Below are 16141 nucleotides of genomic sequence, written 5' to 3' on the forward strand. Positions count from 1 at the left end.
TCTTTCCCGCGCACCCCTCCCGAGGGAGCCACTGCTGATGTGCCGGTCCAACAACTACCCGAAGGGTTTCTACTGCAGCTGGCATCTGCCCACTCCCACTTACATCCCCAACTCCTTCAACATCTCCGTCATGTAAGTGCCTGGGAAGGAAGGGTGCAGTGGGGCGAGTTTTTGTCCATGCAGCCTGGAGCAGGTCCCGAGTAGTGCCATGAAGTCTTGGGGCAGTGGGTCTGACCCATGGTAAGCATATGGGATTGGTGTCCCAAAAATGGGCCTGGGGGAGGATGCTTCAGGGACATCCAAACTGGATGCTTGGCACTGGGGCTTTGTCCCAAGAAAGTTCCAATTTCCCCAGAGGGGACCAGGAAAGTCCCCAGCTCCCAGGTCCCCTTTCCATGCCCCCCAAGTCCATCCTCTCTGCACCGCTTGTCCACAGTGGAGGCTGTGCCCACTGTTTTTCGGCGCACTTGGCACAGCCACTCTCCCTTCTGCCGTACGCTGGCTGTGGCCAGGCAGCAGCAGTGTCCCTCGCCTAGAACTGGCCATGGCATGGCATTGTCCCCCACCCCGTGCCGGGGTCCTGGCACAGCCTTTATACAGGCTGGTGCCGCGCATTATCTTCTGGGACTTGTATCACTAGCAGAAAGGAGACCCCGTTCCCCTCACAGGAGAGACAGAGCCAACCCAAATCCCAGCAGGGTCTGATCCTTTCCTTGGGGCCAGCATGAGGACACTCACCACAGTCTCTGTGCCTACTTAGGATAAAACATCACACATATGAGCCTGCAAAATTCCCTGGCAGGAGGAAAGCAGCCCTTTGGCTGTGGCAGGGGCTGGTGCATCGGGACCGCGGGCAGAGCAGGGACACAGCGCTGCTCCTTCTGCCTCCTGCCTCCAGCAGCATGGATGCATCCCCACCCCGAGCACTGTTCCGTAGGTAACAGCTCTTCTGGGCTCTGCTTTCCAGACACGGCACGAAAGAGATGGTCTGCGAGAAGGATGTCTTTCCCAAAAACAGGTGTCACATCAGATACCTCCAGCTCTTCTCAACGGTGAAGTACAAGGTGACTCTGACAGTCACGAATGCTCTGGGCAAAAACTCCACCACTCTCACCTTTGACGAGTTCGCCATAGGTAACTTCCGCGGCAGCAACTGGCCTCTCCGAGACGGTGTTGGGGTTGGCTTGCTCTGCATGCAGCATCGCCTGCCGGAGCGACGGGCCAGGGAAGGGGCAGGCTCTCCAAGTGGAGCCTCTGCCTATCCATGCATGAGATGGAGCTGGTGTTTGAGCCACGCTACTGTGTCCCCCTGATTCTCATGGCCCTGCTGTAACTGATGCTGGCCCCTGAGCATCGTGGGGGAGCCAGGCAGGATGCCAACAGGCAGCCCCCATGCTGGTCGCATCAGTGGCCTGGTGCCGTGCCTGGTCCCATCCCCGGTGGTCCAGGTCTCCCACGGTTGCTGAGCTCTTCCCTGCTTGAGGGCTGGGGAAGCGGCTGCCATGTACTGGGGCAGAGGGCTGTAAAAGTGGTGTGGTCCAAATGGCATTGCCCTCCTTGCCCCTGTGAGTGTTCCTAAAAGAGAGGTTTGGTGTTTGTACTGGAAGCAGAGTAATGGGAATTAGGATTGGGGTAGAAATTAAAATGTCCCATCCTCTTTCCCCCATGCCTAGTCAGAATAAAGCCCTCCCAAAGTCATCCTCCACCAACCCCTACCTAACATGCTCCTAAAAACCTATTCCCCCCTTTGCACCTCTTCACTGCCCCACCCGGGCAGCGGATGCTGCGCAATGTGGGACAGGGAGCAGCGGGCCCTGGGGGCTGGGGTGCCTGTGCCGCCGGCTGTGCCGCAGGGATGCTGCCCAACCACGTCCAGACCCGCGGTGCGGATTCTCCTCTGACTGTGAAGGACTGGCGTGGACCGAGCAATTCAGCGCCAAGCACAGCAAAGCAGGGAGCTGGGCACAGCGCTTTTGCCACCAGCCAAAGCCAGATTACAGCCGGTGCTGTGACAAGACTGTCCATCCTCAAAGAACAAGAAAAACAGGAGAGAATAGAGTTCAGAAACATGTCGAAAAACAATTTGCTGGTTACATGTGGCAATTACTGGGCCAGAAAAACAAATAAATGAATCCTTGAAGTACAGCCAGCAGTAAGTCTTTGCCTTCAATGTGCTGCATGTCCCAGTCCTGAGCGTCTGGAAGTGATGGAGTGCAAGAAGAGGAGCTCCACTGCTATCCCAGATTTTCCCTTTCTACCCCAAATCCTGGAAAACATCAAACAATAAAAACAAGGTGCCAGCTCTGAACAGAGCAGGGAAATTATTTTGAAGCAGGGACTGTCCTGCCATGTCTCTGCAGCCGCGGTCCATATCTGAAGCTTGTATTCATCGGTGCATTGCGAACGTTGATAACAAGGCAAGGAGCTTAGTAGGGAAGTGGTGGAGTTTCAGTCACTTGGGTGCCTTTAAATGGAAATTGTTGTGTTTGTGGAAGATACACTCCTTAAAAATGAAGGTAACCTCCAGCCTACAGGGCCCAGGGCAGCAATTAAGCTGCATTTTCTGAGTTCCTTGCATTCCCTCCTGCAGGAGTTCAGGGCATCGTCCTGTAACATCTGCATCCCACCCATGCCCTGCCTGGCTTCCCAAACATCTGGTCCTCCGTCCAGCACACAAGGGCAACCCCCCTGGGAAGCACACCCAGCTGCGAGCCCCGGGCATCCCGGCACCAGCACAAGCCGGATCCAGCCCAGCAGTTTGAACTCAGCCTGGGTCGGAGGAGCGGTGAGCGGAGGCCAGCACTGCCCCAGGCCAGCCATTAGCACAGGTGCAATATCGCTTCCTCTTGCAAGAGTGCCTGGAGCAGGGCAGGGTGCCTGGCCACGTCCCGGCAGTTGCAGTGGGAGGTGAGACCCCCCGGCACCACCTGGCAGATGCTCTAACACCCTCCAGGACGACAGTCAGGGAAGGGATGATGGGCCAGTGCTGATAGAAAGGGCTGTGTCCTGCACCCCAGAGCCAGCCCGCTTCCATAAACACTTCAATATCTAGTGACCTTAAAATCTCCACGTTCTGTACAGCTATGAAATTCTCCACCTCAGGATTTGGTACGGCCGCCGTGCATAAGAAGCATAGATGCAGTGGTGATTGAGTGTTCAAGCAGATGGTCAACAGGCTTAGCAGAGTCATTACAGGATGAACTCAGCTGCCACTGATCAACAGCTGCCCACACTGAACCCAGCTTCTCCTTGTACCACCCCAGTGTTTCCAATTCAAACAAGTGCACTGCATTAGTGTATTTTGCCAGGCAATTTTGCCCCAGGTTGTCTGCTCCCCTTGCAGAAGCTTCTGCATTTCAGTGTCTCTTCTGGCTCTCTTTGTGGCTGCAAGCCTGGGGCTAGGTCCCAGCGTGGCGGGTGCTGGGATCTAGCAGCAGTGTGGATCTAGCACCCAGTAGGTTCTCTGGGGATCTCTACCAGCATCAGCTGGGTTGAGATCTCATCTTGGAAGTTGTGCTGGGTTTTTCTCTGCTAGATGGGGGGGAGGAAAACCTATGGCTCAGGTCAAAGCCATTGCATCGGCTCGTTGGAAAAATGCTGCGTGGGAGCATTACGACACGTGCACGCATCCTGCTAAAATGGAGAGGTGGTGTCAACCAGTGACTGCATGATGCTCCTCCTAAAATCCCAGGGCTGGGGATGTCAGATCCTGCCTTGTGTTTTCCACTTAGCCTAGAGAAAACCATCACACCTTCTGCGTGGAGGTTAAACCCTAGGTGTGAAGCCCTGATCTCATGGCCTGTTGGGGACAGGGCAGCCTGGAGCCAACGCGAGAGCAGCATGGGGCCAACAGCTCTCCCTCCCATTACCGGGAGCAGATCCGCTGCTGAGTCAGACCACCCACCCAGCCTGGGCAAACACAAAAAGCCCCCTGGGAAGGAGTGACCTCCTTTGGTTTTGCTTCCTCTCTCCTTCCTCCCTCCCTGGAGCCCCTAGCAGAAAATCCGTTCCCCAGCCGCTTGGAAGATGGGCTCTAATTGAGTGGAAAATGACTGGTACTTTCTTTTGCTATCCTGAGCCCATGCCTTGCTGGCGGTCATGCCGTGCTGGTTATTAGCAGCCAGCTGTGAGGGGTCGCTCTGCATTTCCATTTTCAGTGATGACTGGAAGAGGTTTTCCAGCCCTCTGGCCCCCATCTCTCATCAGTAGGAGATCCAGGACGCCTTCCTCCCTGTCTCACTCCTGGAAATTGTTTTCATAATTACATCTTCTGCAAAGTTATCAATATTAACAAAGGTGAGCGTGGGGAGGGCAAGGCTCTGGAAAGCCCTGCAGATATCAGGGCTCCAGCCCAAAGCAGGAGGAGGTGGGAAAGGGGCTGGAGAAGCTGGAGAGGAGAGGGCTTGGAGGCAGAGAAAGGTGCCAGGCAGGAGCGAGGTGGTGTGTCAGGAGCTGTGCACGTCCCTCGTGATGACTGGGACAGAGTGGGACACAGCCCCTCCTTCTTTGCTTGTGTTTCAGCCCAAGAACCAGGTAGCCAGCACATGCACCCACCAGGAAAGCAGGGGCATCACTGCCATGCAGCAACGCCAGTATCACACCTCAGCACCTTTCTCCTTGCGTGAGCCTGGGGCAAATTAGCAGGAGAAGATGCACAACATTAAAAGGAGGAAGGCAGCCTCGATGGGGTCTTGCAGGCATGGGTGCGTTCCCCACATTTGCCACCCATCCCTTGTGTGACCTTGGGAAGATTGTTTGATCCTCCCAGCTCCGTCTCTGGGGTGATTAAGACGCAGAGCATCTCAGAGGGGCTGCGTGAGGACAAACGTGCCCATGTCGGTGCAAAATTCAGTCTCTGAACATGGGTATACAGTTGCCTAGGCAGAAGGTCAGTTCAATTCATACTACTTAGGGAGGCAGAATTAAATTACCTAGACTGACATTTGGCTAAGACATGGAGTTTAATATCCCTCTGCTCGTGGAAAATGCCAGGGGATATTTAACAGCCGCAAGGGATCCATTTTAGCGCTCATTGGAGAGACGGGATGGGCAACGAGCCCCTCCATGCTGCGGGGTCTGAGCTGCCTTTCTGAACTGCAGGCTTCATTTTGAGATGAGTCTTAACAACAGCCAGGGGCGATGGATAGCTAAAGACTCACGGTTAAGTGTGAGCATGCAGAGCCTTTACGAAAAGCCACTCTCTGCGGCTCTTCTTGCACACCAAGCCCTCGCTTGGATGCAGCAGACGAAAACCAAGCGGGAGGAGCTGTGAGCTGCCTCCTGGCCAAGTCCCCTTCCCAGGAATGTCTGGAGATGCTCCCTCAGCTCTGCAGGATACTATTACATCTGGTTTTGTAGCTGCTTAACCAGTACTCAGCCTAATGCCCATCGTCCATTATTATTATTACTATTATTGCTTTTATTATGTTACTGCCTGCAGGCCCTCGCTGAGGACAGGGGTCTATTATGCTGGCTGATGTACAGCTAGACCACCCCTGCCTCACCATGTGTAGGCTAAATGGAGGCAGACAAAGGCTGGGGAAGGAGGAGCACTTGTCCCTGTCTGTGGAGCAGGGACCCAGGAGGCTGTGGGGGATAAAGGACTCCTTCAAGGTCACGCAGAAACTGGGGAGCTGGACACAGCCTGTCTCGTCTCGCTCCTCAGCTGGCCCCTGTGGCACCGGCCCCAGTGTTTCCCATGATGAGCTCAGCGTAATGAGCTCTGTCCTAAGGGACATAGGTCTGTCCTCGAGGGACCGGCTGCCGGAGGTGCAGTCCCCTATCCTGGCTCTTGCATCCCCGCCACCTTGGAGGGACGTGGCAGGAACAGGTTTGGCTTTGTGCTTTTGGAGGGCCTGGCACTGCTGCGCTTTCTAGCTTGGGCAGGAGTCCCACAGACGGGGGGACACATGGGGAGGTAGCAGGGACTGCTGGTTTTCCCATTAACCCGCAGTGCCGTCTGAAGGCTCGCCGCAGTCGGGAGCGCAGCCCCCTCGGATGGCTGGGCTCTGCTGTGCTCACTCAGAGCCAGGGCAGCCCTCCCCTGTGCCCCAGGGCCAATCTCCAACCCACAGGAGTGGGACTGGGGGTAACACCCCTGCAAAACGGGCAGGTGACTCCCACCTCAGCATCAGGACACCTTTTTTTTTTTTTATTCCCTCCAACCCACCACAGTGGCATCTCTCATTGCTGCCTAAGCACATATGCCCTGCCCGGCACAACTGCATTTAAGCATCCCTCTGGCATGGCTCCAGGCTGGCACGCCAAAAAGCAGGGCCAGGCTCCCTGCGTTACCCCAGGGAGTATCCCATCGCGTCCATCCCCAGCCCAGCACTTTCCGTCCCACTTCCTTGCTGCAGAGCTGCAGTTCACAGTCATCTGCATTCATTCAGCCAAACAGACTTTTGTTTTGCAAACCGAGCCCACCGAGCCAGTGCTGGATTTATACTTTTCCGTATGCGTTTGGACTCCAAGTCCCTGTCGATGGAAGCTGATGTCCAGCCCAAGCCTGGGGATTCGAAGCGAGTGGAGGAATTGCACAGCCATCTGGAGTAGCTCAGCACAGCGCAGCCCCAGCAAGTCATCCCTCCCACTGAGGATAAAGCTGTAAATGGAAAATTGTGTCCTGTCCTGCTGCAGAGAGGGGTCAATGGGAGCCGGGAGGTGGCACTGGGCACCTGTGGTCAGGTCCATGGGTGCTTGCTCATAAGCCTGAGGATAAAGCTGTAAATGGAAAATTGTGTCCTGTCCTGCTGCAGAGAGGGGTCAATGGGAGCCGGGAGGTGGCACTGGGCACCTGTGGTCAGGTCCATGGGTGCTTGCTCACCAGCCACTCTCCAAGCCTCCGGGAGCATCCTCTGAGCACCGGGTGCAGTGGGGATGGAGGAAGCTGTCCAGCCCTCATTGCACCCACTGCGGCAGCAGGAAGGTGATGGGAGGCAGGAGAGGCTGTTGGGGTGGTGGTGAAGATGACAGTGAAGGAGGACTGCAGCAGGGTGTGTGCCAGGGTGCTTAGCGAGAGGGATGGGGAGAGGGAGGTGGTGGTGGGCTACATCTCAGGGGGAACAGGGCCAATTCTGGGTCCCACCAAGGTGGTTGGGCTGTGGCTTCATTTCAGCGGTCCCCCCTCTGCCTCACCCGCAGCCAAGAAAGCAGGTTTGAAAGCATCACAGGCTGGTTTCTCCTAAGAGGAGCAAACAGTGATGGTGCAGGGAGGGTGTCTTCCTGGGGACAGCTGCTGTGATGCCACCATCATCCTGGAGCAGAGATGGCAGCGAACAGCACACACACGACTCCACTTGCAGCAGACTGGCCCCACATCAGCGCCTGGTCCCATACAGCTTCAAGCTGAGGGAGAGATGCCCTTCATGCGTAGGGCAGGGCTGCAGGCAGCAGGCAGGCAAGCTGACAATGGAGCAACTCACTCGCCATCACCACCTCCTTCATATCCCAGGGGAGGCGAAGCCCCTGTGTGTACATCACCTCCCACCCGCAGCAGGTGAACCCCTGGGGTCAGCATGGAGGAGAAGACCTCTGAGTGCAGGGCAGGAGCTCTGCCAGGCAGAGAGGGGCTCCCCATGGCCCCAGCATCCCTCCTCCATGCTTGGGAGCGGAGTTTGATGCTGGCATCTTCACAAGCTGCTGCTCAAGGTGGTCAGAGCCAGAGGACCACTACTCAGTCCAGAGGTTTTCAGGCCAGGAGGGATCCATTGGCCTGCATGTGGATTTTGGAGGGGGTTGAAATTCCTCCCAGGACATGAGGACTCGTGCATTGCTTCTCTTTGAGTGCACAGAGAGCCCTCTTCCACCCCAGGCACAGCTGTGTGCCCAGCTACCCGTGCCCAGCTCCTTCCTGGCCATGAGAAAAGGAGAAGCGTGGGTGTACCCAGATCTCTGTCTTTTTGTAGCTTTGCTACTGCAAATTGGGAGTTTGAGCTGTCGGGAGCTGAGCAAACCCTTGGCGAGGAGAAAGGCTCGCTCTGCAACGGGCAGTGCTGTTCATCACAACCTGTCTGTGATCTCCTTCCAGCACTCTAATAGTAGGTGCAACTTCAAAGCATGTTGCATAGCTCACAGCCAATTAATATTCACTTGAAATACCTGTCAGGTAGCAAGAAAATACCCCTGTATCCCAAAAGCAGAGCAGGGCTGAGAGAGAGAGAGAGACCTGGGGTGGAAGGTGACCACGGCAATCCTTCACCCTTGGCAAATACGGTGTGCCAACGCTTTGAATCCCCAAAACCCCAGCCCTAAACCCAAGGGCCAAACTCTGCCATGTTACTGTGAGGTAAGCGGGTTTGAATGTGGGTCAGACTCCCAGAAATCGGGAGGTGTGAGGAAAGTGCGGGATTTGGGCTTGGCGGGCTCCTCGCCCTGACCCAAGTAGCCCTGGGGAGGAGGGATGCTCTCTGCCCTGGCCAGGTTGTTTCCATGTGTCTCCAGCACTGACACCTCCTTGACGGTGGTTATTTTGAGCCAGGACAGCCATACCACTGACCTGGACAAGAAAAGATTATTTGCATCTAATTAGTTTGGGAAAAGGATGTTCTGCATGTTTTGGCTGCTCCCCTTGGAAAGCACATGGCGCAAAGCCCAGCCAGCTGTGCCGAGGGGTGTAAGGAAGGATGCCACATGCAAAGCTTTACCAGCCACCCTCTTCTCTTCCAGTAAAGCCGGACCCTCCGGAGAGTGTGGTCGCCAAACCTGTGCCCAATAACCCTCGGAGGCTGGAGGTGTCGTGGCAAAACCCCTCGTCCTGGCCCGACCCCGAGTCTTTCCCGCTCAAGTTCTTCCTGCGGTATCGGCCCCTCATCCTGGACCAGTGGCAACACGTAAGCGATGCTGAGCTGGCTGGGATGGGAGGGAGCGGGGGGAGCTGGTGGCTGGGAACAAGTTGCACTGGGAACAAGTGGTCAGGGACCCAAAAAAATGTCTATTTACTGCCCAGGCAACCCGAACCCTTTTCCTCTCCTTCTCTGTCTCTCCTCCCTTCTCTTTTCCTCTCTGTCTTTCTTTAAACTCACAAATGGCTCTGCAGGCTCACCCTGCTCCGCGTTTTCATCCACAGCCCCTATCTACTTTCCATGCATATATTCTATATAAAACCTGCCAATGAGATGTAAAAGGCATTTAAAGTATAAATGTCACCACATTTAAATGCGCCTCTGCCACATTTAGATTTTGAACTGAAGATAAAATACCGCTCGCCGTAACTCAGAGCACAATCACAGCGCGATTGCCGCGATGTTACCGTATTTCTTACTTTTATTTCTTGTTTCTTTAAAAAAAAAGAAAGTCAGTGACATCCTTGGCAGCCCGGAGGACAGATTTCATTTGTTAGCTGCAGGAAAATAACAAGCGGGCTTTTTTTTTTCCTCTGTGTGCTGCTTGCATGCTCGGCTTGTGAAGGAAAGCAGTCTGCCGCTTGAGGAGAGGTGCTGCTACGCTGGCATGGCTCATCCAGCATCCCCTCTGCGCTGAGCTGGGCCAGTCGAAAGCCAGTTAGGTGCTTTGCTTGATAAAGCGTTTTGCCCCCCCAAAACAAGACAAATAAGAGGCAGCACCTGGTCCCCAGGGAGCTCACCTGCATCGCGGAGCCAAGTGGGATTTTCTGCTGGTGAGCTCTTCTTGGGGAGAGAAATGGCTGAGAGGCGATGGGAGGCTTTCCTCATGTCTCTACAAGATGCCGGTGTCTCGGCAACTTTTTCTTTTTGCGTTGGTTGGGGTTTTTTTGATGAGGCAGCGCCGCAGGTCATGTTTCAGATTGAAGCATTTGCTGATGGCTTTGAAAATCAGAGAAGGGTTGGGAGAGGGTTTTCCTGCTTGTCTCTTTGCCCTTCGGTTTCCCCCTGGGAGAGGGAGAGCATCTGTGGAGCATCCTGAGGGATAAGAAAGCAGAGGTGGAGTTTGGGTATTAGTTTGCTGTGGATATTTTTTTTCACTTGGCGGAGAAATGCTTGAATTGTAGAAGCTGTGAAAAAAGGGGAAGAATTAATGGGAAATACCAAACACAACGTCAGTTTTTTCAAGGTGTGAAACTGTTGTGGAAAAAGCTGATGTTTTTACCCTGCTACAGCCTGATCCAGCCAAGCGCCATGCAAATGCAGGGGTTTGCACCCAAAAATGGTGGGAGAGCCAGTGAGCTGCCTCCCACCTTGACACCCTCAGGGTGGCTGGCCTCTCCATCACTGGGTATTAGGTATCATATTTGCGGTGTCAAGCTGTGACAGTTCCCTCGCCGCAGGGCCTCCATGGGACAGCATGGCCTCTCCATCGGTGCTCTTGGGCAGGCAGCGATGGTGGGAAATACATGGCGATGTTGGCGACACTGGTGGCAGGGCCACCCTGGCTGGAAAAGGCAGTTCTAGGGCAGTAAAAACTTGATTTCTCCTATTTAAAGATACCCTGAGCTGTGGAGAGAGCTCAAGGTACCAACCCTCACTGTGGGTGCAAGGAGGGCTGGGAAGGGTTCATCTCCTGATGTCCCAAGAGAGCACAGCAGCTGTGGGTACCACTTTTAATCAATATCGCCTTGCAAGAGACATGTCCCCCATCACTGGCTGATGGAGAGGTGTGTTTGGGGAATAATTTGCTCAGTGAGCAAGTGCAAGCATTCAGCGAGTGAGGTACCAGCCTTGTTTTCTGACTCTCTGCCCTGCCGTCTGGGTAACGAAAAATCTGATTTGTGGATGATTTGAGGAAAACTGCCACTATTCATCAGATGAATTATTTGCGAAGCCTAATTCAATCAGCTCCCAAACACCGGGGGATGGCAACGCTGCAGCAACCGGAGCTGCTCCAACCCCAGGCCCCCTTGACACGCTCAGCCTGCTAAGCCCAGACGGGTACCCTGCGAATGCAGGGGTTTGCACCCAAAAATGAACCCTGCGGATGCCAGCATGCTGGGAGCATGCTCAAGCCACACTGAGCTCTGCTTTGCTTGACCTATTGCTTGTTGGCATCCCGGGGGGGTGTCCCCATTCCCCCAAATCCAGCCAGGAGAGGGAAGGACATGATTTTGGTAGGGCCAAGCCTAGCTGAGCCATCCAGCTCATCCTGCCGTGGTGGTGTTGGGTCTTGCCTTGAAGGTACAAGTGCCCTGAGAAAGGATGCAGAGATCATGCGTGCCACGCTTGCATGGGGGTGTCTTAATTCTTGCCGAGGTGAAGGTCTCCTGCCACAAGCTGCCCCCCATCTTGGCTCTTGCTGTCCCCACTGGCTGCCGGCGCATAAAAGCCATTGCACACAACCTGCTTGCTGACAACGGGGCAGCATGGGAGCCCAGCAGGGAGAGGAGAAGTCTCCGCCAGCAGCCAGGAGGAGCTGGGTAACCTCATGCTCTGGTACATCCCTGTGTGCCCAAGGTCCTCATGCTGATCCCTGTCCCTGCCTCCCTGTGGCAACCCACCCATGTACCAGCTGTGGGTTTTAAGCATCTCCTGCCACCCCCTTGGCAGCCCTGTGGGAAGCCCAGCATCCTTGCAGTAGCAAACCCACAAGGGAGCACCGGAGACTGCCCAGAGCTGGGAATATCCATGCAGGGCCCGCTCACACGTGGCATTTCTTGGCAGAAGCAGCAGCTCCCCTTTCTCCCCTCCGCCTCCCGTTATCTTTGCAGGGTCTGATTTATGCACAGCACCTCGGCAGGCAGGACTGAATGAGCACTAATAGGATCAGATGGATGTCGAGCTGTCGAGTACCGTAGGGCCTGATTCAATCAGTGTCTGCTTTCTCCCAGGCTCTTCCTTTCAGGATTTTAATAATGCCAGGGCTTGGCACCAGAAGATGAAGCCATCCGTGACGGGAGCGGTGGATCTTATCAAGACCGCCGCTGCGCGAACTAGCCATAAATGCAGTTTCTCCCCCAGAAAGAGCCAGGCGATGCTTGGCCCAAACATCCCCCCAGTCAAGCAATATCTGGGGCTAACCCAAAGCCGGGGGGACACCCTCATCCCCTTCCCAGCGCTTTGCAAAGGTGGGTTTGAGCCCCAGCGTGCCGTTTGCATTCCCTTTCCCCTGCTCAGCAGCACCTTTCCACTCAGGCCACTTAGCAGCTCTTGTGTTGCAGTTTGCTCTGGGAATTATGATGATGTGCTCTGGGAATTATTGTCATGGAGAGATGATGATGATGAGTTTCCACGTGAGCGTGCGGCGGGGCGTGTGCCAGGTGCTCCCTGCACCATCGAGCTGCCTCACAGCAGCTACCTTGAACATGGGCATGGGCATTTCCCAGCTGTTCAGGATGCAGCCATGTCACATCGTGTCACATCGTGTGGCCTCCAACTCCCCTCCATTCCACCAGCACCGAGCTCGCTCTGAAACGCAAGCAACTTTAAAGTCACGCTCCTCCCTTTCTGGAAGAGGGGCTGGTGGTTTCTCTGCTGCCAGAAGAGAAATGGGATATTTGTAGCCTAAACAGGTTTTTTATTCTCTTCTTTTGGCAGAATCTCCCCTTCTGTCTCCTAAATATAAAACATTAAATGTTTAGGGTATCCTTTATTTTTCTCCTGCTTTTAAGTTTGTAATTCAAGCCAGATTAGCGTGGTTTCCTCTTCTGTTTTATAGCCCCATCCTGGCCCCAAGCGAGCTCTCCTAATGCTCTCAGATGTTCCTCTAATGGCTTACCTAGGCTGGAACTGGATACCCTTTCCTAATGGATTGCTAATAGCCTGTTTCTGGTTTTACAGGCTCCTTCAGTTAACTCGCAACAGCAGCAATCGCCGCGCTCACACATGTGATCTCCCTGCGAGCATGTCTGCACGCTTACCCCTAGATGCAGGCGGGTGGCCAGGCACCATCCCAAGCATCTTTGGGGAGCCCAGGGCAGGTCTTGCACCCAATTTGCTCCCACCCCGTAACGTTTGCTGGAGCAGGATCTCCCCTTTTCCCAATTTTTGAGGGGGAGATCGCATGTGCTGAGCACCGACCAGCTCAGTGCACGTCCCGGGAACGTGGCAATGCTCAGAAGGTATTTCTTAAGCAGCATCAGAGCTGGTGGCCAGGCCGAGGGAGGATTTCCTCTGGTGGGTTGCCAGCAATTTGCAGATGCCGTCGCGAAGTCTAATTGAACCCATTGGCTGCGCTGACAACATGAAATGTTAACGAACCGTGAGGCAGGCTGCGCCTCAGATCTTGAGATTTGCAGTAAAAGGTCATGAGATATTTAAAGCTAATAATGTGGTCGGGTTCTCTTCTTCCTCTTCTGTTTTGGAAGCATTAGAGCCACGTCCGTGAGCATTTGCAAAGGCTGGAAACATCCTTCTTTGGAAAAGCAAGCAGAGGTGCTCCCACCATCCCGGGATTTTAGGAGCTGGGGCCACAGAGCCCCCAGTGCAGGCGTTTGTGCTGGTTCTGCTGCTGAGCAGCTCTGATCCGGGCAAATGATGGGGATTTGGGGACAGGAAGGGGCAGTTTGTGGGTATTGACAAATATTTAGTCGTTGGGTTCATTGGTGTGAGGAGGGCATGGTCCTCTGGGCCGGCCACCGTCACTCATGTGTCGGGGGTGGCTGCCAGGGTGGGCACAGGCTCAACTTCCAAGGCAAGGCAACATTTTTCGGTCAAATAGGTGAATCTCACAGGCTGCCTCTGGAAGTTCCTGCCTTGGGGCAGCCTGAAATAACCTGAAAGTGTGTGCTAATGCGTATCCTGCCTGCGACAGGCAAGGGGGAGGGATGGAGCTGGGGAAGGCAATTAGTGCCACCGGCCGTTGCAGCTGCGTCCCCGCCGGCGCGGCAGCAATGTCACTTTGCGGCGGGTGAGCTTCTTCGCGCCCATTTGCATCCCCCCCGTGCCTCTGCCACTTTGCCTGTGCTCCCCCTCTTCGCAAGGCAACCTTGGCAGGGAGGTCACCCTGAGCGAGCTGGGTTACAGCTTCACGCCTGGTAGATTTTATTGCGGCACTTCTCTCCCTTCCCCTCCCAGCTGCAAAGTCAGTGATTAAAAAAGAAGGGGGGGGGGGAAGGAATTAATAGGTGGGAGCAAAATGTTGATGCTGTAATAGTGTCACTTGCAGCTTGGCGTGGGACGGGCGGGGCTGGAACAGAGTGCCTCAGAGAAGGATGGAGGTGGAAAATGCTCAGAAATTACCTTTTCCATCCCCCCCTAAGCTCCAGGGATGGAGTCCGGCTTGGGACCCTTGGCTGGCACTGCCTGGGTGCTCTCAGCCCCCAAGGGAACCGCTAGTGACCTAAAACTACTGAACACCCGGCAGGATTAGGCCTCCAGAGGCAGCCCTGATGGTGCCACTGAGCAGCAGAGCACTCATGCACGCACCCGTGTGCCTGTGCTCACCTGCATGCTCACACACAGCTACAAGCGGGCAGGATGGTGCCAGCAAGCTTAGCTTTCCCTGCCTGCATGCAGACCATGCCAGGCAGGTGCCCGTGCCCCGCAATGCCCACGCACAAGCTGCACCCATCTGCTTTCACCCCCAGCCCACTGTCTCAGCGTGGTAAATGCATCTGCGGGCAGCAGATGCCAGTGCCGGGCAGGGTTAGAGCTGGTGCTGAGCACCCCGAGCATCCCCAATCCCATCCTCCCCACGGCCGCAAGTGAAAGTGAGCTCTGCCAGTTGTCACTTGGCAGGAAGGGACGGCGCATCCGGAGAAAGAGTCCCATTATTAATGAGCTTGCAGCTCCGCTTTCAAAGATGTTCTTTATTTTAAGCCAGAAGGGAGCCGTTCAGCCACATCTGGTGTGTCACAACCCAGGCTGCGGAGGAGCCCTGCGATAACTCGTCCTCCCAGACCGGCAGCAGGGCTGAGCTATGTGCAGCAGCGGCACAGCAGCCTTTTGGGGGGGCAGTGACAGCAGGGACTGCAGCTCAGACCCTGCTGGGCTCCTCCACTACCTGTCTGGCAGAGAATAAGGGGGGTCATTCATTTTTCCCAACCTTTTCATTATTCCAGAGTCCGGGCAGAAAGTTTTGTCTGGGGTTAGCCCAACTGAATCCTGCGGCGCTGCGGAAGGAGGAGGTATTTGGGGGCTCGTTTATTAGTAATGAATGTCAGACCTATTTTCTCTCCAGACGTGGCTTTGAAACGGAAGAAGCAAAACATTTCTTTTCCACTTGGCAACATCTTTTCATGGGCTGCAGTGGCTGTTTGCAGCGACCCTCCCGCACTTCCCAGCAGCGGGGTGGCTTGCTTGGGGATTACCCCTGATTTTGGTTTAGCCTGTTCCCCAGGGCAGGTGGGAGCCTGCCGAGATCCCCCTGCGATCACGGGGACTGAAGGCACCTGAAACAGCAGCTACTCGTGTAGCATGAGTCCCTGCAAAACTCCTTGCAGCCAGGTGGCGGGATCTGGCCACTTGTTGCGGGGAAAAGAGGCTGTGAAATCGAGCCCACTGGGGTGCCCTGTCCCCCTCCCAGTTCCCATTTCCCCCGTTATCCAGGATAACGTGGGGAGCATCCAGAGGTGGAAGAGGCTGCATGGCAGACCCGGGCTGTGCTCTTACGAGGGGTTTCCTTCCACGTTCCCCCACTCGCTGTGGGTGGTGCAGGCTGTATGAGCAGATCAGCTTCACCCTACAACAGCCGGGGTGCTCCTTTTATTTTGGGGAAGGCAGGCTTATCCAGGCTCAATACAACACCTGGGACAGGCGTGTGGTCTCTGTCCTGGCATGCACAGAGGTGGTGCATCCCTGCCGTGGGACCGAGGGGTGCCACCCCCCCATCCCTGCATTGCCAGCTTCCCGGCAGCGGAGCACCCCCTTCCCACACCGGGATCTGTGCTGGGGAGCGGGAGGTGTTAAGGAATGGAAAGCAGAGCCACTGCCGCCACGGGGGAGCCGACAAACACATTTTCATGTGGGATGCAGAGAAGGAGGCATCTGATCCCCCCTTCTCCCCCTCCGCCTCCTTCCAACACAGACCAGCCCCCAGCCCAGCTGCCAGGGCAGGGAGGGTTAGGGTTTTCTTCCCCCCCACCCTCTTCCAAAGGCCATCTGGGCTTCAGACCTGCCTGTGCATCACTGTGTTCACAAGTAATTGCTACCTGGTCACGCTGGAGCAGGAGCAGAGCCCTGGTGGGAACAGAGCACAGTGACCTTTTTTACTGCGGGGGCACCCTGGCAGGGTGGGCTGGGGGCAGCAGGAGCAGGGGGAGCCCCGGGGGGGGGGGGGGGAATGGATTCGTGGA

General features: G+C 55.4%; 1 protein-coding gene across 1 annotated transcript in view; it reads left to right on the forward strand.

The window, feature by feature from the left end:
- CNTFR (ciliary neurotrophic factor receptor) overlaps positions 1-16141 on the forward strand; it is an 88253-nt gene that overhangs the window by 66340 nt on the left and 5772 nt on the right. The window contains exons 4-6 of the mRNA XM_009334715.1: positions 25-132; positions 968-1134; positions 8668-8831. Coding sequence (XP_009332990.1) covers positions 25-132; positions 968-1134; positions 8668-8831 — 439 coding nt within the window. The remainder of the gene's footprint in view (positions 1-24; positions 133-967; positions 1135-8667; positions 8832-16141) is intronic.

Source organism: Pygoscelis adeliae, unplaced genomic scaffold (genome assembly GCF_000699105.1).
Source record: "Pygoscelis adeliae isolate BGI_AS28 unplaced genomic scaffold, ASM69910v1 Scaffold442, whole genome shotgun sequence".
In the NCBI taxonomy this organism is placed as follows: Eukaryota; Metazoa; Chordata; class Aves; order Sphenisciformes; family Spheniscidae; genus Pygoscelis; species Pygoscelis adeliae.